The sequence below is a fragment of the Aedes albopictus genome, chromosome 3 (genome assembly GCF_035046485.1).
Source record: "Aedes albopictus strain Foshan chromosome 3, AalbF5, whole genome shotgun sequence".
In the NCBI taxonomy this organism is placed as follows: domain Eukaryota; kingdom Metazoa; phylum Arthropoda; class Insecta; order Diptera; family Culicidae; genus Aedes; species Aedes albopictus.
In genome coordinates, this window is record NC_085138.1 from 319,756,628 (window position 1) to 319,781,551 (window position 24,924).

General features: G+C 42.3%; 1 protein-coding gene across 1 annotated transcript in view; it reads left to right on the forward strand.

The window, feature by feature from the left end:
- Nucleotides 1-21,810, forward strand: part of LOC109413612 (homeobox protein six1b) — a 110,113-nt gene extending 88,303 nt beyond the window's left edge. The window contains exon 6 of the mRNA XM_062842676.1: nt 21,062-21,810. Coding sequence (XP_062698660.1) covers nt 21,062-21,515 — 454 coding nt within the window. The 3' untranslated portion in view covers nt 21,516-21,810. The remainder of the gene's footprint in view (nt 1-21,061) is intronic.
- The last annotated feature ends 3,114 nt before the right edge of the window (nt 21,811-24,924 follow it).

Here is a 24,924-nt window from a genome sequence, read left to right on the forward strand (position 1 = left end):
ACACATTGTTTGTGCCTTTTAAAACCTCCGCATGGCAAACTTGGTAACATTTCCTTAATTAGTTCTCGAGTTATGCAGAAATTTTCAATGCATTTGTGTGGGAATCCCCCTTTTTAAAGGGGGAGGGGTCTTATACACCATAGTAACAATTTTTGCCTTCTGAAACCTCCGCATAGCAAATTTATTTTCATATTCTTGGTTCTCGAGTCATGCAGAAATGTCCGTTTCGTGTGTATGGGAGACCCCTTTCCAAAGAGAGAAGGCGTCTTACATCATCGTAAAACATTCCTCATCTTCTGAGTTCTCTACATGACAAATTTTGTTATATTTGCTTGATTGGTTTTCATGTTATGCAAAAAACGATTAATTTGTATGAGAGTCACCCTTTTCAAATATGGAGGAATTGTTTGTAACCATGAAACATTCTGAATCCTCCTCATGGACATTTTGGTTCCACTTGCTTGATTGGTTCTCAAGTTATGCAGAAACGTCATTTCATTTGTATAGGAGTTTGCAAATTTCCATACCAATCGGTCCAGTAGTTTCCGAATTAATAAGGGTCAAACATAGTTTTGAGCGTCATAAATCAATTTGATATGGAGTTCAGGTTTACAATTGCCTTTGTGACCTATGTCGGTTGCCAACATGGTGGTTCAGTTTATGAGAGCAGTCGTTAGTTCCCCAAGTTCGGTTTGGATCATGTTGGTCTTTTCAACCTACCTGTATTACTTATTTGGAAGAATATAAAATAATAGTCCAGTTCAACGACGTAGGTTGAACTTGCTCGAAGTTGCTGCATCCTAATCCTACTCTCACCCGTTTGTTGACTAATGGGTAAGAGCAAGATGCAGTAACTTCGAGCAAGTTCAACCTGCGTCGTTGAACAGTACTAAGGTACACTGGGGCAAGTTGAAACGGGTGGGGCAAGATGAAACAGCGGGTTTACATGATGTTATTCAATGATGGTGAATATATTGAGTGTCATAACACATAGTTTTTGATTCAAACAATCTTCTGACGAAAGAAAAGTTTCTGAAATGTATTGAAAACTTTTTCAGAACATCGCGTTTCATCTTGCCCCTCCCGTTTTAACTTGCCCCGGTGTACCTTAATATCTTCAAAGTTTAATCCTTGGTTTGATCTTTTGTCTGATTTGCACCTATTTCAAAAGAAGTTTGTAAATAGTTATAAAAGCTCACAAACATACATAAGAAAACCCCTCATGTGGTACCTCTACAATTTGATTAAACGATCTTTCCGTTTCTTGCACAGACAAATATGTTCAGAAAGGTCTCGCAAAAATCATGTTCAAAGTTTGTTTGGCTTATTATCTTTTGAATGAAACTTTGATTTTTTATTTGGAATGCAACCCGACGGAGATATGGGATTTTAAAAAAATACATTCTTTTGAGGAGGTGACCCTACATTTTTGATCGGGAATGAACGTATCCCGGAGTTCTATGTCATTGTTGGTATTTGTCTAATTGCATAAAAACATTGAAATGCCTCAACAGTGTGGAGTTTTTTCTAGTTCAGGAATACGTAATCCGTGGATGAATTGGGAATTCTTGGTCGGTGAATGCCAGTGCGTCCCATTATCGTCTGACTTGCTCTTGCGGGCTAATATATTCCTGTGCTAAGATCGCCTGCATCCTGCTGGGCCGAAGAATATGCTGACCATCATCATTGCGAACGTACTCCTATTTCGGGAATAAGATTGTTATTCTTAAGATTGATTGGATTTCAAGCGCATCGTTGACCTCACCTCGCCGTACGCTCTTAGACCGAAGTGGAAAAATATTGATTGCTTGGACAATTAATTATGTTGATTCTCCCCCAGAGATAATCGGATTCCGAGGCCAAAACAGCCTTGCTCGAGCACTTACACTGCTGACATATTTGTTTTGAACGCTCATTAGTACTTCCCGGAAAACGTCGAACTTCCTGCCTACTGTGTTTTTTGACATGCAGCTTCAAAGGGACGTTCCCCGCAAAGTCATCTGTATGGGAGCCCCCCGTTACCGAGACCGGAGAGGTCCCGCACCAAGCTAAGAACCTTCCCCGGTCCCAACAGTACCTACATACAAAATTTCACACCGATCGGTTCAGTAGTTTCCGAATGCATAGCGGTCAGACAGACAGACAGACAGACAGACAGACAGACAGACAGACAGACAGACAGACAGACAGACAGACAGACGGAAATTCATTTTTATATATATAGATTAATGTGTCGACGACAAAGTACATGGTGGCAAAAGGCTCTAGGGAGGAATTACCGCGCCCGCCACCCCGAATTTCTATCGACGGTGATGAAATCGAGGCGGTTGAAGAATTCATCTACTTGGGCTCCCTGGTGACAGCCAACAACGACACCAGTGGAGAAATTCAGAAACGTACTGTGGCAGGAAATCGAGCTTACTGTGGACTCTGTAAAACTCTTCGATCGAACAAAGCTCGGCGTCGCACGAAGTTAACTATCTATATAATGTTGATTAGACCGGTAGTTATCTATAGGAACAAGGCATGAACCCTACGTGCAGAGGATCAACCCACTCTTTGAGATTTCGAACGGAAGGTGTTGCGTTACGTACGGCGAAGTGCAGATGGAAGATGGGTGAAGGCGAATGTACCACGAGCTGCATCAGCTGCTGAGAGAACCAATCATCGTCCACATCGCGAGAATCGGGAGGCTACGGTGGACGGGTCACGTCATCAGGATGACGGATGGCAACCCGACTAAAATGGTTCTCGAGAGTCATCCGACCGGTACAAGAAGACGTGGTGCGCAGCCAGCTAGTTAGGTCGACCAAGTGGAGGACGATCTGCGGACCCTACACGCAAAGTGCGGAACTGGAGACACAGCCATGGACCGAGTGGAATGGAGACGGCTACTACATAGTTTGTACAGCAGAGGACGAGGACACTCATTGTACAGCATACATTGTACAGCAGAGAACGAGGACACTCGGGCCTTATTCTGACCGGTGAGGTATTTAACCGTTATGTGTCCGACAATTTTTTTTTGCTTTTTTCTACACCGTGCTTTTCAAATGGGCGCTGGGTACCCGGGTACCCGGTCGGACACATAAGGGTTAAGTAAGAACGGAAATTATTTGATTGATTTTATTGAGGTGCATACCTAGCATAAGACCATGTAGTCATTGACCATTGACTATTGCTTGTAGCAAGCAAAGCTGAAGATATACACCTAGTTTTCTTCTTCTGTATGGCTCTACGTTGCCACTGGAACTTGGGCTGCCTCTCTCCAACTTAGTGTTCTTTAAGCACTTCCACAGTTATTAATTGGAGGGCTTTCTTTGCCAGCCATTTGCATGAATTTGTATATTTTGAGTCAAGTACAATGATACACTATGCCCAGGGAGTCGAGAAAATTTTCCCGACCGGAACGGGAAACGAACCCGCCGTCTCCTGATTGGCGACCTATAGCATTAACCACTAGGCTTACTGGAGACCCGGTTAACACCTAGTATACTTCTAATAAATAATCCAGCGTTTAATCATTTAGAAGTCAAGGTCACCAAAGGCCGAAACTATTATACGAACGAGTTCATTGAGTTGCATGTAACACACTTCCTGTTAAATTAATTGGGGCTACGCGCGTCAATTTGTATGATGTAGAGTTCTATGCCACAAGAGGAAATATTAATCAAAACATATGCCGACATCACGATCATCATCATCATCGTCATAACAATATTAAGATTAATACCCAGAACTCTACGGGACCTGTCACAACGAATTATACACCCATTGGCATTGATACCGTCATCCTTCTAACACTAGCGCCTCTATATTTATTCCTTCTTCCAGCGAAAGCCATAACTAGGTTACGGAAATTGTTATTTCATTAACTTCCTTAAACCGCCTCCTCCCCTGTGTCGTTGGGCTTCCTCTGCTCTGCGGATAAATAGGCGTGAATTTGTCTATTTCGTCACCCTATTCAGGAGGGGACGATTGTTCGCAATTCGTCACACCATCAACCATTCACCCACCCACTTGCGACCGCGGCGGAAAGGAGATAATGATAATGCTATCGCTCAACCATCAGAAACTGGCACTCCAACTTATCGCTATGCCGTCGCGCACACGTTCTGTAGACCTTTCCGAAAATGGTATCCATGGTCTAGCTAACAGTCAGTGGTTACCAAATGCGGTACACAAGCGGTAAATCTAAAAAATGACGAAAAATAATAAGGTGAATATATATCTATTTTATTGATATTTATCGGTGAACGAGTAAAACAATATCGTTTTTTGCGTGACGTTTCGGCCTAATCACTTTTCAGCCATCTTCAGACGCAATTTGATCGCCGCAGCTGATGCTACCTCCTATCCAGCTGGGAGATCACGTACCACTCCATATAATATAATATATAATATAATAAGGTGAATATACAAAGATGCTACACCTAGGATTTTTAAGAGCACAATATTTGAAATAAAAAATTCTGAAAACCAAATGGCGATTTGCACTAAAAATATATTTGATTAGTACCTTCCAGCCGAAATCAGCTTTAAAATAAATACCAAAACATAGGAGTAGGCGCGAAGGTGTCTGTTCTCCAAGAGAACGGGTAAGAACAATGTCTGTTGTTCATGTAAGGGACGCCTGACCGACGCCCTAGTGCCAGGGAAGGACTCTAAGCATAACAGTTACTGTGCGTGTGCACTAGGGTGGTCCACACTTGAAGATATGATGACACTTTTTGAAAAAAAAAATTGAAATTGGGAAAATGCCAAGTCTACATTCAAAATGTTGATTGAAATCGATTAAGTATACGGGGGCGCTCATCGAGATTGAAGTTTGTATGGGGAAACTTGGCCAAATTTATGCAGAAATCGATTCACTTTGCCGAAGAAACAACTTTTTTCACAGCAGTCGGATCACTTTGCGGTCTTCGGCAAAGTTGTTTGGCATATACAATAACACCAAAAGTTTTTTTTTATAAATTACGCGCTTACAGTGCTACCTTACGGCAAACAATGTGAAACTTTATATTTCTGCATACATTTGTCCAAGCTTCCCCATACAAACTTCAAGCTCGTTGAGCGCCTCCTTAGACTCGATTACGCTCAAATATTGAACGTAGCTTTTGGGAGTTCAAAATAACTGATTCAAGAGGATAGACATGGTATTTATTGAATTTTATGTTTTTATATAAGTGTGGGCTACCCTAGTGTGCTCCCTGCACCTCCAGAAAGTTACGGGGTTGGCGGTGACAGGACCTGTGAGTCAGCTGTAAACCCAACAAGCAGCAAAAAGTTATCAAGACAAAAATACGAACCGATGCAATGACAACGACGCCAGTTTCTTGCTGGAAGCTTGAGATTTCGCGTAGATTTTGTATATTTATCCGGATTATTATTCGGTAAGCAAGTTTATTCCAAAAAAATGAATATTCAAGACGAAAGCTCACAAATCAAACAGACATTTCCGACAAGCCCACGACTCCGAGAAGAGGCTGCAAATTTTAGGTGGGCGTGGATGAAACTGGGAGTTAAATTTACAACAAGGATTTTTCCAATAACTCCAGCAGGGATTCTTTCTGGAACTCCTGAAGAGATAATTCTATAGGTATCGAGAATTCCACAAAAACCTTTCAAATCATTTATCTCATTTTCCACATTAAAGCCCTCTAAAAGGTTGTGCCAAATTTATACCGGCATTTTCTAATGATTTATTCAATTCTTTCCACATGAATTATTCCTGGGATCCCCGCTAAAGTTTATCCCAGGATTTTCAGAAGTTCTACATGGGTTTTCTGCAGCAGTTTATCCCAGAATTTCTCCCAGTGATTATTTTTTGCGGAATCGTTCCTAGGAACCCTCACGGGATTACACCAGGAGTTTCTCCTGCAATTTTTTTCAAAAAAAAAATGTCGTGAGTTTTTGTCTGGAGTTTCTCCTTGGATATTTCCTCAATGTTCTCGTGGGATTTCTCTTCAAGTTCCCTTTGAAATTTCATTCGAAGTTTCTCCCGGAATTTGTCTTAGGAGGCTCCCATGAGTGCTTGAGATGGCGCCAAGAGGGCTTCCTGGGTTTTCAGGGAAGCCTGACAGAAGTAGATTTCACGGCTGTTACAGAGCCATTCAGGACCTTAAGCATCATACCTGAGATCCCCTAAAACGCTAAAACAAATCTAGAACCCTCTATACCATCATTAACTCTCCTGCAATTACCTGAAACCCATGAAACGCTGACACTCCATGGAACCCCCTGAAACATTCTTAGACCACCTGAAGTGCCCCTGAAACCCTCTTGAAATGTCCTGAAAACTCTAGAAACACCCTGAAATCCCCTGGAGCACCCTATGACATCCATGAGACCCACTAAATTCCCCTTAAGCTCCCTTGAGATCCTATAACACGTCTTTGAGACCCCGACAGATACCTATGAGACCCCTTGAGATTCACTGTCCTAAAATCCACATGAAACACCCCCAAAACACCCTGGAAGCCCTTTGATTCCTTTCACCTAAACCTCCCCATGTTTGACCAAACCTTCTAAAAACCTCCTGGATCCTGAGATCACCTAAAACTTCCCTGAAAGTGGTACCTTCTCGACACCGCTGAAATTCCCTTCAACGCACTCAAACTGAAACCTCGAAATTTCTTTCAAAAAAACACCTGAAACCCATAAAGCCAAGCATAAAGCCCATAACCACCTTTAAACACTCTTAGAAACTAATTTTAAAGTCCCCAGGAATCCCCTGAGCCCCCTTAAAGTTTATACGCGTGTTCCAAGCAACTTATGAATGTTTCATAAAACCTCCTAAAACCCTTTTTAAATCCTCTGGAACCATCTGAAATCATCCCCTGAGAGACTCCCCAAAAGTCTGCAAACTTTTCAGATAAATTTCCAGAGAGAAGAACTACTGGATAAATCTGGCGGGAAATTCTAAGGTAAACTTGGAAAAAAGTGCTTCAGAAGTATCAAAAAAAAAATCCCTAAAACTGTTGAAAGGTTTTTCCGGAAAAGTACAAATAAAGATCTCCAAAGGAATTTTAATAGGGTCTCTGGAAAAAATCTCCCGAGAAACTTTGGAAGATATCCCGGGAAGTGCTCTTGCAGAAACCCTGCTAGAAACTTCTGCAGAAATTCTAGAGGGAACTTTAGTACAAATCCCGGGAAGAACGCCGAAAAATCCCGTTAAGAACTCTCGGAGCAAATCGAGAAAAACCCCTACACGGAGCCTTGGGAGAAACTCCTGGACAAATCTAAATCCCACGCTGTGGGAAGTTAAGGATGATTTTGAACAAAGAAACTGGTAAGGATGGTATCGCAGCTAAAATTATTAAAATGTGCCCAAAAAAGTTGGCAACAGAAAAGTTGAACAGCTTTCGATAGAGTGGTATGGTAACTAGCCCCATTTACAGGAAAGGCGACCATTTGAACTGTGATTCAGTGAGTCTGTGAAAACTTCTGAGCAATCACCATTTTGAATGCCGCCATCAAAGTGCGATTCCAGATCATCTTATGTCGCCTGTCAGTTAAAACGTAACGTAAAAGCGTTCGTGGGAAGTAATCAAGCCGGCTTCGCCGACGGCTGGTCAACACCATCACCGTTGTAGAAAATTGATAATCAAGGTAAGTAAAAGGAAGGTAATCCAATATGATATATCATCACCAGGGTGCCAGGCCGCCATTTTTAAGAATCCAACATCAGTATGTAAACATTTGTGTATCCACAATGGATTCCATTGTGGATACACGATAGATGTTGGCTCCTGTCAGATGCATTAGGTGGGATTAGGGTTGCCACATACGTGTATATCATACAATCCGCCATATTGGAATTCGGAATGACAGCTGGCAAGTTTGTTTTGATTTGGAACTGTATACATGGCATACAAGCCATGACCCAAAAGTGTCCGAGCCTCGAAGCGATCACTTTTGTGCACTTTTTCTCCACGTTCCATCCGGAAGACTTTCGGGATACGTTCCGACGTATGTCCCCAAAGAAATTCGTGGTTGTATCGAGCAGTGTTTGCCAGACAAAGTATCGGAAATTCGTTCACCCGTCAGACAAATCACGGCTATCCCAATTATTTCCTGACTGCATCTGACGCTCTTTGGTTGATGACAACCGCTTCCCGCCAACTAAAGGATCCTCCTGCTAATACCTGTCATACCTGGGTACCAACGGCTTAATGGACACAGCTAGTCCTTGCCACCCATCTTCCCCATCACTACCTGTCGCCCAAAAAGTTACAACTCTGGGTGAAATTCCCATTTTAAAAACATAGAAACTGCTGTAGCTCTGCCATTACGACAAAAATTTTCACTTGTGTGGGGGTAAACAACTCCTAGCAACCCTAGCAACCCCACAGAATCCGATAGAGTATAGCGTAAACAAACTCGCCAGCAGTCGCCCGCACCACCCCCGTCAAAAGCCTCTCCCCGCATCTACTGACTGCGTATATGCCAGTACCTTCCATTAAATTTACCTTGGTTATTATTAAATAATGAGTAGATGAAACAGTCGTAGTAGTCGGGAACCATGGAGGAAGAGAGAATCTGCTGACACGTGATGGCATAAAGACGGTGTAATTGAAGAATCGGGTATTTTCTGTACCTGAATAATCTGATCGTGGTTTATTGAATCTTACTATGGTTCGAGCTAGACCAGGTTATCCGAAATTACAACAAAAGGAGGAGGAGCCTATGCCACGGAAGGACGATTTCCAAAGCCTAGTCGGTGCTTTGCTGTATGTTGCGGTAAACACCAGGCCCGATATAGCAATCAGCGCGTCTATTCTGGGACGAAAGGTGAGTAATCCTACCCAGGCTGATTGGACGGAGGCCAAACGAACGCTACGGTACTTGAAGTCGACTGCCGATTTGAAGCTAGAACTTGGAGGTCCTGGACAACTGGAAGCACACGTTGACGCCGACTGGGCCGGAGACCATCGAGACCGCAAATCTAACTCGGGATTCATCTTCCACTTAGGAGGACCAATTTCCTGGGCTGCCAGAAAGCAGCAGTGCATATCGTTGTCTTCTACTGAGGCGGAATATGTGGCCTTAGCTGAGGCCTGTCAAGATCTGCTCTGGCTGCAGAAGTTGATGAAGGACGTTGAGGAGAGACCAACTGGACCGATCATCGTCCGGGAAGATAATCAGAGCTGCATAGCGATGCTACGAACCGAAGGAGGAAGCCGAAGGACCAAGCACATCGATACACGGTTTAACTTCATCCGGGATCTCGTGAGTAGGAACGTTATCCATGTCGAATACTGTCCTACAGGATCAATGATCGCCGACGCCCTGACTAAACCTTTGTCGAGGGTGAAACTGGAGTGCTACCGGAAGAAGATGGGACTTCAATCGTTGCAGCTTGAGGAGGAGTGAAGGTGTACAAGCTATATCAAGATTGAAGCCCAAATCAATCACAGCAACCCTGTAGTATAAATAAGTAATAAACGTTAGAAGTAGTTTGACTCTTGAAGAGATCGGTTGTTTTACTGCCCGCTAATATTGTTTACCCCCACACAAGTGAAAATTTTTGTCGTAATGGCAGAGCTACAACAGTTTCTAAGTTTTTAAAATGGGAATTTCACCCGGAGTTGTAACTTTTTGGGCGACAGGTAGTGATGGGGAAGATGGGTGGCAAGGACTAGCCATGCCCATTAAGGACAGATTTGTTAGAATCCCAATATGGCCGCCACAATGGTGGACTTTGGCACCTACTCACGATTTTGAAAGCACAAATCTCTTCGTTAACAAAACCAGCGCACCTAAGCTCCTTATTTTAAGCTTATTACAAGTGAGCAAGAACAGAATAATAAAATGCATTGTTGTTTGAAGCTCGCTTCTTGAGATTTGTGCGTCTGAAGTTTCGATGCACTGTGGAACCGGGATTTCAAGACGTTTGTCCTTAAGCCGTTGGTACCCAGGTATGACAGGTATTAGCAGGAGGATCCTTTAGTCGGCGGGAAGCGGTTGTCATCAACCAAAGAGCGTCAGATGCAGTCGGGAAATAATTGGGATAGCCGTGATTTGTCTGACGGGTGAACGAATTTCCGATACTTTGTCTGGCAAACACTGCTCGATACAACCACGAATTTCTTTGGGGACATACGTCGGAACGTATCCCGAAAGTCTTCCGGATGGAACGTGGAGAAAAAGTGCACGAGGCTCGGACACTTTTGGGTCATGGCTTGTATGCCATGTATACAGTTCCAAATCAAAACAAACTTGCCAGCTGTCATTCCGAATTCCAATATGGCGGATTGTATGATATATCATATTGGATTACCTTCCTTTTACTTACCTTGAGCTAGACCCTACAATCGTGCGTACAGCGAATCTTCCTGTTCATTGACGTCAAGGCGTTCGAGCAAATTTCGGGTGAACTATCCACTTCGTTGGGATCACGCCGGCAACTGCGACAAGGTGATGGAATGTCATGCCTGGAAAGTGTAATCCAACGAACCGGGCTCTGATCCGGCGAGTGTATGGTGGGCGTATCCGAGGTTGGAGAGGTGCGTTGCGTCGCGTGGTAACGGAGTGCAACTCATAGATTGCATACTGAAAGTTGTCATGTTGAAAACTTGAATACTCTTATTCCAATTACTTAGGGGCTGTTCATAAACCACGTAGACCAAAATTTGGTCATCTCAGACCCCCCCCCTCCCCCCTCGTAGACTTTTGTCCATACAAAAATTTTGAAATTTGTATGGAGCGTAGACTTTGACCAGACCCCCCCCCTCCCCCCAAAAAGTCTACGTGGTTTATGAACGGCCCCTTATGGATCCATTCGAAAGCTATTCGGGAAAGAACAGCTATTCAATCGGAGGTTGAAGTAGAAAAGATATGAAAACTTCCATGATCGGCCACGCCCATCTTCAGTCGTATCCGAGGTTGGAAAGCTGCAGTCACAAACTCTGCCTATGAATGCGGTTTGCGGTTCAGAAGGAATTTCTCGCCCTAGATAAATACTAGTACTTGGGATATTCCTTACCAGAATCACTCAAGAAACCGTTTTTCTTTGATCGCAGTACATACGTAATTGCGAAGAAATGCAATTCAAATGGCTGTCATTGTAGAAAGTTACTCTCACGAATAGACAGTTCAATAAATTACTTGACCGTTTCCTTTTCAACGGTAGCGGCAAATTTTTGACTAAAGTTTGTTATAATTTTGTGTTAATATTCGACATACATTTCAAAAGTATATGCTAGGAAAAAAGTTTGGAAACCACTGATCTAGAGCTAGCCACAAAAACCATCAAGTTTTCCCTTTTCACCGCTTCTGCTGGCTGCTCCTTTGTCAGCTTTCCACCCATCACCTCCCCTTATTTCTCTACCACCAATTTCTATGCTATGATGTTTGTTCATTGGACTCCTCGTCGGGGCAAAAGCCGGACGACGACGAATGCTAAAATTCATGCATCCTCCCTCTCAGTCCCCCCTCATCAAGTTTTCGAAATGTTCGTTCGTACAAATCCACGGCGGCGGCGTCCAACATGTTCCGTACGACGACGACGACGACGGCGGTGGCGAGAAAATTGAGCATTTGAGTGTACATCTCGGGTGATATTTGATACCCCATTAAATGGGCTGAATGGTGCGAGTATACACCTCCAGACCCAGGCCAGGCTGCGCTGCTTCGCCTCTTTCGAATTTGGATGGCAGGCTGATGGCTGGCTGAGGCGAACACCGCACCACACAAGCAAGACTCCTCAAGGCATGCTGGATTCCCGCTTGGGCGGACGAGAGCGAGTGGGATGGCAACTGTGTTGCGCTTTTGTTGGGAGATTGTGGTGGTATGGAACTCACCAACACATCGACGTTGCAGGCGTAGTTGTGAAGAGGAAGGTGGGTGGGTAACTCACGATGCTCTTTGATGGTGGTTGAACCTCTCCTACTTGGATTATGCTGAGTTGAGGTCCCGAACTGAATTGATAATCAAACTGTTTTCAGACTGATTTGAGTTTTAGTGTTGTACTGGATGAGCAGATGATCATTTTTAGCGTAAAATCATGCCCTGGGTTTGAAAACGCGATCAAAATTAAAATCGTTTGATGGTAGTTCCGCAACAGTGATGCAATGTTCACCAACTCGAAGTTGGTATTGCATGGTCTTCGGACAATGCCGGAGAACCTTTGGTTAAACTTGGAGTCTGAAAACCAAGTATATCAAATGGATTTACACAACTATTGCTCGATTATTATTGACTTATGCATGTCTTGTATGGTGGCAAAAGAGGGAAGTGAAAACGATCCATTGAAAATTAGGCCAAAGGATGTGCTTGGTGGCGAGGTCTTCCTTGAACTCTCTCTCTGGAACCTCCTGAGATCACATAGTAACCTCCCTGAAACTTCCTCAAACCCTATGAAACGCCCCTGAAATCTTCAGGTATCCCTCTGAAACCACTTGGGGCCCAGGGGTGTTTCAAGAGGTCTCAGGTGTGTTTAAAACCAGAGACCTCCTGAAACGCTCCTGGGACCCTCTGGAACTACCTTAGAACTTCCGAGAACCCTTGAATCGACACTGAAGCCTCCTGAAACGCCCTTGAAACCTCCCGGTACCATATGGAACCTTTGAAACGTCCCTGAGGTCATCCATGTACCCCCTGGGAACCCTTGAAACGCACATGAGACCCTCTAAAGCCCTCGAGGAGCAGCTGGAGCGCCTCTGAGACCCCTTGAAACCTTTTGAAACCCCCTGAAACCAGAGTAGGAAAAGTCATCTTCGGAGTCAGAAATTGATTATTTTTTTAGCTGTTGGTCGCGACACCCAGCGGTAGAACTATTTATAGCACGCGACAGTCTTGAAAGGGAGATGCAAATGAAGGCATGTAGCTTCGATAGTATCTGTGGAGTTGGCTACGATGAAAAAATGAGTCAATCGATGTTCCCTCAACACTCGGATACCAAAACTCAAGCAATCGGAGATTTGGTACACACGGATCTCGTTGAACCAATGTAGACAGCATCACCGAGCGGAAATCGTTATTACACGGTAATGTTGAATGATTTTAGCCGCTACTGCATCGTGCACTTGTTGAAACACAAGGAGGAAGATTCGCAGAAGATAGAAGAATACGTCAGTATGATAAAAAACCAGCATTGGATGCAAGCCGAAGATAGTACGTTCGGACGGAGAAGAATTTTGTATCAATAACCAACCCAAGCAACACGGCTTGTTTCAAAGCCAGAAACAGTAACCTTAGTGCATTTTATTCACTGTCCTTATTAAAGACGATAGAATACAATTGCTTCTTCGTTGAAACTTAAAAAGCGCAGATTCTGAATCGTTATGCAACTTGAATGAGAGGCAAATAGAAAAAGATTTTGTCCAGATTTTGTCGAACCATGTACACCATGAGTATTAACTACTCGCACCTTACATGCTACACCAAAAGCTCTGTGAGAGAATTGCTGCTCAACACACCATAAAAACTACTGGAGTTACTTGCCACTGAAGTCTTCATTGCACCTTCCTTGTCACAAGTTAGAGAACTGTCAAAATGAAAAGACGCTCAAGTTTCTCGCAACACATTTGGAACATAATCCGAACAAACAAACCAGAGTTAGATGTTGCATGACTGTAACATTGTAACATAGCACATTCAATGATAGCTGACTGTTTTATCACTTGTGAGAAATATGTAAGCTCCGCCTCCGAATCTATGTCAAACACAAGGTATTTGATGGTTTCTATGAAAGAAAGTCGGAACATTACGAAATTCGGAGTTTGACTTTAACTCAATTTTTCTCAATTTAACTCAAGTACTCAGTTTAACTCAATTGACAAAATGAAAGTTGCGTGTGCTTTCAGTGCAACTGATTTAGGCCAAAGCATGGAAAGCCACATTTCGGATGATGTTGCAGGTGCTGCTTAGGAATATTAAGCGCATGTTTGGTGACCTCGGAATCGTCCACCAGATTACTGCGCCGTAGTGTCCACAGCAGAACGGAAAAGCTGAAAGGCAAAATCGTTGTTTGGTTGAGTCAGGACTACCAAAGCGATATTGAGGTGATTATTGCGAATTACCATCCTGTTACCATCGTCAACGTTGAACAAAGCGGCATTCGAAATTTGGACAGGACACAAGCCAAACTACTTCCATTGCGTGTTTTTGGAAGCAAAGCATACGTGCATATTTCCAAATAGAAAAGTCAGAAGCTTGACAAGAAAGCTGAGAAACTAACATTTGTTGGATATGCAGAAGGAAGAACGCCTACCGTTTCCTGGATACAAGCAGTATCGCCGTAAGGTATCGAGATGCCAAATTTCTGGAAGAGAAAGATCGTGATGCAGCTAATGGAGAAGTTCATTGTGGATAATGTGTCAAATCTAACGAATTTACCGTTAATTTCGAATATGATGAACGAGATAATGCTGACGAGCTGGAAGCAGACGTAAATGTCGAGCAAAGTGATGAAAGTTTCAAGAGCTTATCAGGATCGAAAAATGCTGACGATCCCCGCAGATATACAACCTGGAGGCTTTGATGGCAATGAATTTTGAACCACCCGGTAAGCACTGGATGCACCAGAAGCAGTCGAACGGCACGCTGCCATGTTGAATGAACTCGAATCACATCGTGAGATGGGAACATGGGATCTGGTTCCATTACCAAAAGGAGGCAAGTACATCGGATGCAAATGGGTATTTCGGAGAAAAATCAATGCTGCCGGAGAAGTTACGAAGTTAAACTTTAAAACCCGTTTAGTTGCCCAGGGTTTCACGCAACGATATGGCGAGGACCAGGCTTGGAAAGCGTCAGTGTCAACGCGAGTCGTAACGTGATTTTTACAGAAGCGCCTCTCTCAATAGAGCTTGCTGACGTTTATTCACCTCTCTCTTTCAAGCATGCAGGCGGGATATCATTTGTTTTCATCGGGAAACCTTTCCTGATGACAACAAATCCTATTCCGCCTGCATGTTTGAAAGAGAACGGTGAATAAACGTCAGCAAGCTCTATGTCATCGAATCGGAAGACGATGACTAAGAAAGTCTAACAATCGCTCATTTTTCGGTCATGAAGCAGCGTGACATGGTTGTAAACAGGGCGATTACCAGCACATCGATGGATGTTGTTTTTGTTTAATTTCTTCAAATCATGAATATATGTCCTCACTACCTGTTTATATACAACAACTAGCCTAAATTTGCCAAGAACAGGTGAAAATTTTAATTTCATAACAATATGGAAGTTTCTGTCATGACGCTTGATTATTGCGAAATGACATGACGTAGTGCGCGAGTGCTCGTTTCATTTTGTGACGCTAAAAAGGCCTACTTGTTCATCGTCATGGCATGGTCACGACCAATAGCAGTACTGGGGAGGACTATCAAGTAATATTTGCTCCTGTAATGAACAGTACCACATTGCGAACATTTCTGGCTGTGGCAACCAAACGGAAGTTGATACTCTCGCAACTGGATGTCAAAGCCGCATACTGATGTGTATGATGAGTTGCAAGAAGAAATTTACTCATGGCAACTACCTGGACATGTTTGTGAAGGGTCAAGAGCATCTGGACGTTCTCGGAATTGAGTTTTGTAAAATGGCCTTAAGCAATTCGCAAGATGTTGGAATCAACGGCTGCGCAATGTCCTGATAAAAATCAGACATACATGATAGAAACAAAGCAAGACGCAACCGAATCTGAAATTCAACCTGTTCATGATCATCTGAAAAAGTTATGCAAGTAAACCTAACTCGGAAATTTGTCGTATTTTCTAGGATTGGAAGGTCAACGGAACGAAGGAAACTACGGTTTAACATTGAAAGAATAAATAGATATGCTAGCGAAGAAATTTGGAAGAAAAACGCCAAAGGTCACGGACGCACAAGTGCTCAAAACAACTATTATTATTGTCTGGGTAGCGTCTCCCCAACGGAATGGAACATTTCAAGTTGTTGTTATATGTTCATTTGAACTAGGGTAATTCATGTATTTTGGACAGGCTGAGGACAACGTCGGAAAAATCGTCCCCCAGCTTCCTTAGAAAGCAATTGATTATGTTGCAAAGTTACCAATACGCTTATAATAAGAGTGTACTTTGCATTCCTGGTGACAAAAACCTTAACGAAAGCGTTTTATGCTGAGAAAATCACAATTTCCGATCGCCTGTAAGAATTGCATTTTGGACACCGAATATATGTTTTGGACACCCTCAGGTATATATACAGGGGATGGCCAAAATGTTTGGGATAGGCAACTTTTTTTCTCCCACAAAAAAATTCAACATGCTGTAACTTTTCATAGACTGCATCAAAAAATCTCAAATTTTGACTGTTTGTCAACCTATTATATGTGCATCATTGGTACAAATTTGGGTTCGATTGATAAATTTTTCGCGAAGTTAGAACCGTTCAGGTAAAACACTATTTTTTAGACAACTAATTTTTTATCTGTCATATCTCGGAAACCAGTGAACCGAATTGAATGAATTTTTTAACGTTCATCAACAATATATTGATACTTAATACGACGTTATAAAATGTAATATTTTCTCACGACGAATTAAGTTATACCGGGTTGAATTTTTTACCCATATAGAAGGAAAATAAGTCAAATTTACAATACCACACAAAAATTATTAAATGTATTCTTCCTTCAATCTAAATAGGCTCTAATATATCTGATTAGAGATAATTTGAGAACAGAAGTGGAAAATCTTTGGATATCAACACGAAAATTTATTGACATTGATGTAAAAAAATTACATTTTTTCGAGAAAATTCCAAAAAGTGTCAATCCATGATAACTTTTTTCAAAGTTTAAAAAGTACCTATGTTTTGATAGTTTGTGAAGCATTTACATATTGTTTGTGTACGTTCAATATTTCATTCAATTCGGTTCACTGGTTTCCGAGATATGACAGCTCAAAAATGACTTGTCTAAAAAATAGTGTTTTACCCGATCGGTTCTAACTTTGCGAAATATCAATCAATCGAGCCCAAATTTGTACCAATGATGCACGTATAGTAGGTTGACAAACAGTCAAAATTTGAGATTTTTTGATGCGCTCTATGAAAAGTTATAGTATGTTGAACTTTTTTTGTGAGAGAAAAAAAGTTGCCTATCCCAAACATTTTGGCCATCCCCTGTAATTTGGACAGGACAATTATCTCAATGTTTAGCCATGAATACTGCTAAATCATGGAAGTAGCATAAATTAACAAATATTTTCTTACAAATAATCAAATTTCTCCGCTTAACAGGCATTTATTTTGATAACTATTACAGTTTTTGTTAAAATCGAGGAAATATTGCCAGACCCACAGAATACGCCTCCAAGTATGCAATCGCACAGCTTCCCCATGTAGTTCGTCAGATGACCAAAATATATTCACAGTAGAAAACTTGTAATGTATTTTGGACACCACCTATTTAAAGCGTTCTAGATGAATGTTAAGAGATTGGCTGCCTTATGCTTCTTTATTGAACATTTTTCATTGCAAAAATTCTTTTAAATTTCCTACAATTATCAATTCAACCATTGTGAGGTGAATATTATATGTGGCTATGAAGTGTATGTCGTCTTGCATACCTGTGCATTTGAGGGGTTTTAGTGAAATAATTTACATTTTCGATAATTTTGAAGTAAATTCTTAATTGTTAAGCGTATTTTCAACGTATATCATCAGAATAGGGTCTATTTGATCCAATAATCGATATTGAGAAGTATCTACTTTTATTAGCTCTCCGGAACAAGGCATACATCGCCGTGCATGTCCAAATTATGTACATGTCCAAATTATATTTTTTACCCTATATTTGAACTGTAGAGGCACGTTGATTAAAGTTCAACGAAACCGGAATTGAACCAAACATGAACTTCTGAGTTCGTTCTTCAAGTGGAATCCGAACTTTTGCTTGCATGGGTTCCTATCATCCATGGAATCTGAAGCATTAAGTGAAGTTTGTCAAGAAATAATTTGGATGCGAAATTTGCTAAACGATTTTGAAAAACAGCAACCACAGTCATGAAGGACAATCAAAGTTTTTTTAAGTTCTGTTCAATCGGAACGGACTAGTCAGAGATCAAAACATATTTAAACGAAACAACATATGGTCCAGGAACTGACAGAACGCAGCATTATTACATTGGAATATTGTCCATCAGAAGAAATGGTTGCAGGTGCTTTGACCAAACCGCTTGATGCCGTATAGTTGAAGAAGTTCTCTACTAAGATGGGACTGTTCAAGTTTGAGGATCGATCATCTTGTTGAGGAGGAGTATTGAGTTATGCGAAGCAACGAAACCATCGTAGAATGCTGCGACTCCTTAGCTACTAACGTGTTAGGGAAAAATCGCATTTGTTCTCATTCTCACTCAAACCACTGTTAAATGAAGACGTTATTATAAAACTATTACAAAATACATTTCATTCAAACGGTTGCTTTGTTCAAGTTCTGGAACCCCCGAATACCCCCTGAAACCCCCTGAGACCCCCTGTAACGCCGTTGAGGCCTCCTGGTACCCCCTGGAACTCCCTTGAAATGCCCTAGATTTGTCATGGAACCCCCTGAAACTCTCTGAGATCCTCTGAAAAGTTGTTGCCTGCACCATCCCTGTGCCCTCTCCCGCAAAAGCCCTATGGCCGCCGTTGCCATAGTTACCGTCATTATTATATTTTGTAAAGGACAATATTGGTTCTGAATAGCTCGTGCATAAAAATAATCTACATAAAAAAGAGGGTTTAGTGTACTTGCATTTATCAAATATTTCGAAAAACAAGACAGATTTAACATTTTCAACTTTTACCGTGTGTAATCGCAATAGTTCATCAAAATCAGTGCTCATTTTGTACTTGTATGCTGTTCGGGTTGAGTGCTCCATGGTTACCATGTACCGCCACCGGTTTCCATGATGGTATGGGCCCACACGTGCTTATAATCTGCGCTGCCTGGCTACCGATCGACTGACTGTCTGTCTGACTGGATAGGATAGAACACATGCTTCCGATGGCGACGTCGACGGCGTTGAGTGATGCACGAGCCGAGCATGATGATTATAATAATATTCATATGTTTATACGCGCACGCTGGCACTTTTTATGGCATGACACGAAGACAGTTCAGAAGGGGCGCGCGGAAGCATTTTGTACAGCATTCAAGCGCTAAAAATAAATACAATAAAACTATGATAATAATAACACGACTCGTAAGCATTGTCGGTTGGTTGGTTGGATGCGGACTACGGCCGCGGTCGTTCTTTTGTTGTTAGTTTTCACGTTATGCCATTTTGCTGCTAATGTACACTATAGCGTATCGTGTGTAAAAGCTCGTTCTACGTTGTAAACAGTCCAATTTGCTGAGCTGACACGAGTTTTGGTGTTTGATTCATTGAAATAATTCATGGACCCCAATCCAGAGCGAGCGGTGTCGTGGAGGTGGTGAGAGTTATTGCCTCTTACCCCAATCATTCTAGGTTCAATCCTATTCGGTACCGTCGGTATTTCTGAGCTAAACATATGGCCGGGGTTCTGCTAAACCGAACTAAGCGCCAAAAAGTTTATTCCGAGATAATTAAGCTTCAAGTTCAACCACTCAGAAATAAACAACAGCTACGATTATTTGAAACTTTTTCGCACACATGTAACTCACAAGCCTTTATTAACCATCAGAGATGAAGAAAACATGTAAATTATTTAAAATCATTGATATAATACCATTTAATTTCTCAGTACTTTGCACTCAGTTCACTCTGGCTGAACAAAAACATTGGAATATGGTTTATAGTTCAGTGTGGCTGACTGTGTTTCTTTGATTCAGAGAAAACCAGTCGGAATGTGATAAAAAAATCTCGATTTTTCAGTGTCTATGAAGTTGCAATCGATATCACTCACAATCCTTTACATGAATCAGAGAGGACGCGTAGTATGGTAGCACAAAGGTCTCAAAATAGTGTGAAATGTAAACGGCGGAAGCCCTCCCAGCTCAGCCCTTCCCATCTATGTTTTTTTATTGGCGGTGCATGTGCAGGCACAGAACAAGAGTGATTATGTCAAATGATGTCCTTGCATGTCCTGAGGTCCTGAGATGTGAAAATGGAGCAATTTGTGTACTCCAAATTTATACTGGTCGAAGAAAACCATGAAAATGATCTGCCAAAGTGAACTAAGACAAAAAAAAATTCTAAAATATTAAAGAGATTCGAACTTGGGTCCTTTAAGTGATAACCAAGCACGTTACCTCTAGGTCATTTTACTTAGCTGAAGGTCAGTCGTTAAGTCTGAATCAAGTTCTAAACATTCTTCTCTAGCATGGTTTTCGTGAAAACGCCATTTTTCGATCAGCCAAAGCGAACCAAGTGTTTGATTTTTTTTCAATCTTTATTATTCTTATTAGCCTTGTTGTTCAATGACGGCTCCTGGGTTAAATAATCAGTATGAGGTGTATCAACAAAACGCATGTATTCAAAGCCAGTTCATCTTTGTATTGTTGAGAATAAATCGATTTTTAAATGCAGTGGATTTGGTTCGGTCTGGCTGACTGTGATTTGGAAAAATGGCGATCAACGCCATCGAAATCCAAATCGATCCTCCAACACCCGTATTTTTGATTACGTGTTAAATTCTCTCACAGATTGTTACTATGAGTCGGTTAGAAGTTAGAAATCTGACAGCGATGAGGAAAACTTGAAATGTTCATCATTTGGACCAAAACTAAAATATTTCGCTGATTCTATGGAATGGTTTACAGTTCACTCTGGTTGGATGCAATTTTATTTTTTGTATGTTCTGCCAAACAGAAATTTTGAATTTACTCCACGAAGAGCTGTCAGAATTACTGGATTTTTACACGAAAAGAAGATCATCATATTCTTCATCTAATGGTTAAGAAAACTCAATTTTTCAAAAAATGGTCTTTGGTTCGGTTTAGCAGAACCCCGACCATATCTGATCCTCGGATATGAAGTAAAGCCGTTGGTCCTGGGTCACGCCTTGATGCATCAACCCATGGGTTCGATGAATATGTCCTATATTTCAGGACTTTTTTGTACTGCTAAAGACTGTTACATCTGTTGATTCTTACCCTGTCCTTATGCTCTTCTCTTTTCATTTCCAGCACCGGTGAATCGGACAAGCAGCACCTGGACTCCTCCAGCGATTCGGACATGGATGGGCCCAGTTTGGGTATGCCTGGATCGGCTAGCGGACCTCCACAAATGCTAGGCAGTGGCGCAGCACAAGGTCTCCATCTGGGTCCAGGTGGTCTTGGTGGAGGTATCCCCGGAAGCGGTGGATCGCTTGCCGGCCCCGGAGGTCAACCCCTTGGACCAGGTGGTGGTGGTAGTAGCAGCAGTGGAGGTGCAGGAGGTGGTGGCCTAGCTGGATTGGGGATCGATCACCAGCCGCAGCCATTGTCAACGCGGAATAGCAATCTGATGAATATCCCAGGAGCCGGAAGCAACAAGGCAGCTCTGGGGCAACTGTCGGCATACTCGCATCTGTGGGACCGGAGCAACGTGATGGGATCGATGCCACCGATCTACGACATCGGCGAATATCAGCATTTATGATTTTAGGCAATTGTGATTGTGTTTAAGCGAATGCGATTATTTTATAAAGATTGATTAGGGTTTTGTTGTAGACTTTAGTAGGATCTTTTTGAAAATTGAATGCAATTTTAGTAGGTACATTTTAGATTTATTTACCATCTGATTAGCTCTCTCAATGCACAGGGAAAGGAAATTGACGAAAACTGGGATAATTACAAATTTACTGGCATTGCAAAGTTTTGTGGAATTTGTTCTTGGTCCCCGCAGGAAGCACAATCTGTTTTGCTTTGGATCGCATCAAGACTTAAGAAGTTAAGGCATAATATACCTTTTCTTCCTACAAATTGAATGAAAAACAAAACAAATTTCAATGAAGAAATCCCTTGTGTACTAACTAGAGACACATGCCACATATCTATAAAATGTCTCAAATACCAAACAAAGTTTGAAACAATATTGAAATGCTCTAAATATTCTATTTCTCAACAAATCCATCATCCGAGACAATGTCACTACCGTATACCCTCGTTGGTTTGACCGCATCTAATCTGAATACTTTTTAATTTGACCCCCGGTAATCTGTACATCGTTCAACTAAAAATTGTTCAAACGTCATTCTGCTCATGGAACGGGGTGAAATGGAACGCAGAATCAAAACAAAACAACAAAAAGGGTTACCATCAGTGTGTTCCCGGGACGCCTGGTTTGCGTCTGACTTACAGGCATTACTGCTCTTAACTTTAACAATCTCCACCTGGTAGTTCCTAACCTCATGGCTGCCTCACACAATTCTGCGATTGCTTGTCATGAGCAAACGGTGCAATCTTAAGGCTACTTGCGACTGCGAAGGCCTTCGTAAACTTCGGCACCTTCAGCTTCACGTGCTCTGTTGCTGTCGCAGTTGCCATGAGTTTATTCCGTATTATCAAGACTGCTTCAGGTTCTTATTGTTAATATTAGGCTTCTACGACGCGAAGTCAATGATGAAGCCACCTACAACTTTTTTCCGGAGCCTTCGTTTTTTTTTTGTACCTTTTAATTCATTCCGCTAATGCTTATCCTTTGGCAGATATGCGTACTTCGACTACCACTTGCAGTCTTCCTCAGTGTCAGTTATGCTCTGGCGGGATACTCTGCTTAAAGTGCTAGTAAACAGGGTCAAATATTTGTCCAAAAACAAACCAATGCTCAAACATCTGGTTTGATTCAAAACAAATTAGTGTAAAACAGGTGTTTGTCTTTTGTTTAATTCTTTGTCGAATATTTGACCCCGTAAACTCGATGCCTTAAAATCTTCGTTCTTTGTCATCGGATACCGTCTACCCCCGTTGGGTTACTAGAAGTTCAAATTAAAAATGAACCCTGTTGGTTTGCATGAGGTATCGTTCAAACCAACGGAGGTAGACGGTAATCACGTTTCATGTGACCCGTGTTCCGCCATCATTGTCAAGTAATCTTCTTCTCGAGAACAACATAGAAGATGTACTCTCTTTTGATGGGACTTCTTCATTCTCTTCTGTGTACAGGATATACATAGTTCACCAAGTTAATTTTTACCAATTTCATGGTTAAGTAGTTGTCAGGTAATCGAAGAACTCCGGCATTCCCCTTAATGCGATGGCCACTTCCAGGTTTGAATCCAGTTCTGAATCCGCGTTCGGCAGACTCAAGAAGAGTCCTTCTAATTGAATCAACAAGTATTCCACCTCGCAAATCTATTGAGGAGTGTGACACCTTGGTTGTCATCGTTGTCCTTTAATGGTGATCCTTGATCGTATCCCACATAGCTTTTGCCATTCTATTGTCACGGATCAAGGGGTGTTAACAATAGTTCACAAGAAGAACGATCGTCATTATGGTACCTGTAAGATGAGTGATTATTAGTTGAGTCCAGGAAGATTCAGGGGGTTTCAGGAGTGTTACTTACTACTACTACTTACTTTCAGCTCTTGGCACCCACGGTGGTGCAGAGGGCCGAATTAAAAGATTTCCATCCTGGGCGATTGCCAGCCATCGCCTTGACCTGTGACCAGGTCAAATGTCTGTCGACTAGCTTGATTTCTTTGTTGAGGCTGCGCCGCCATGAGCCCCTAGGTCTGCCTCTGCTGCGATGTCCTGCTGGGTTCCAATCTAACGCTTGATTGCAGATTTCGTTTCCGCCCCTACGTAGAGTGTGGCCGACCCACCTCCATTTTCGCTCCCGAATTTCTGTCGCTATCGACTTTCATCGACATCGACGATGGAGCTCCACGTTGGAGATCCAATTTTGAGGCCACCATGCACAAATTATATACCGCAGGCATCTATTGATGAAGACCTGCAGCCGTTGAGTGTTCTCCACAGATACACACCTGGTTTCACTGGCGTATAGAAGCACAGATTTCACGTTCGAGTTGAAAATTCGGATTTTGGTGCGTCGACTATTCTGGTTGTTTTTCCATTCATTTCTTAAACTCGCAAAAGCAGCCCTCGCCTTCTTGATCCGGCGGCACCTATGTACAAGGTATTGGAAGCTTTCAATATTTGTCACTGATTGCCCAGCTACCGTAAAGCTGGAAGGGTTGACCGTGTTTACACCCAACGATTTGGTCTAGTTGACGTTGATGGTAAGACCTGTCGCTGAGGAGCGATTGGCAAGATCATCGAGCTTGCTCTGCATATCAGAACGCCGTTGAGCTAGGAGAGCAATGTCATCAGCCAGTTCGAAGTCATTTAGGTGCTCCATGGTAGGCTCCATTTCAGGAGTGTTCCAGGTGTTTCACACAAATCCCTCAGAAACCCCTTCGGAACCTTTCTGAAATTCCCTGAAAATCCTTTGAACTTCTCTAACACATCCCTTAAACCGCCTCATAAGCCCTAAGGAACCACAGGGAACCCCGAGAAACCCTTTTGACACCTCCAGAAAATTGAAAATGACAATCTTATACATTTTTGACAGATAATTTAAAATTTCGACTACCAGAATGGACCGTCCAACAATTAGCGAGAATCGCATACGTACACACCGTAGTTGGAAAACCCACCACCAGAGTAACTGGTTACCACCAATTGAGCGGCCATGAGGGGTGATGTAACGGGGCCATTGAGGAATTGGACGGTTGGAAAAGACTATGGCCGAGAGAAGAGGTAACGAATAGCAAGGCGGTCGACGACTCGGTATTCGATCACTTGCCCCGAGTTCTTCAACCAAGACAGCTGAAAGCTAAAAAGTGTAGATTGGAAAGCTTTTGGAGTAGTTTATGAAACAGAAGTACTTTGTGAAGTAGAAGAAGCTAAAGCGAACTAGACTACAGAACCCCGCCGAATTCCTCCTCCTGGCCTACCTGTGCATTTACGTATCCTACTTAAGATGATCTTGATGCCGTGGTTTGGGCAGCGATCGTATCAGGTATCAGGTATCAGTAGGTCGGCTCTAGAGGCACGTTCTCCT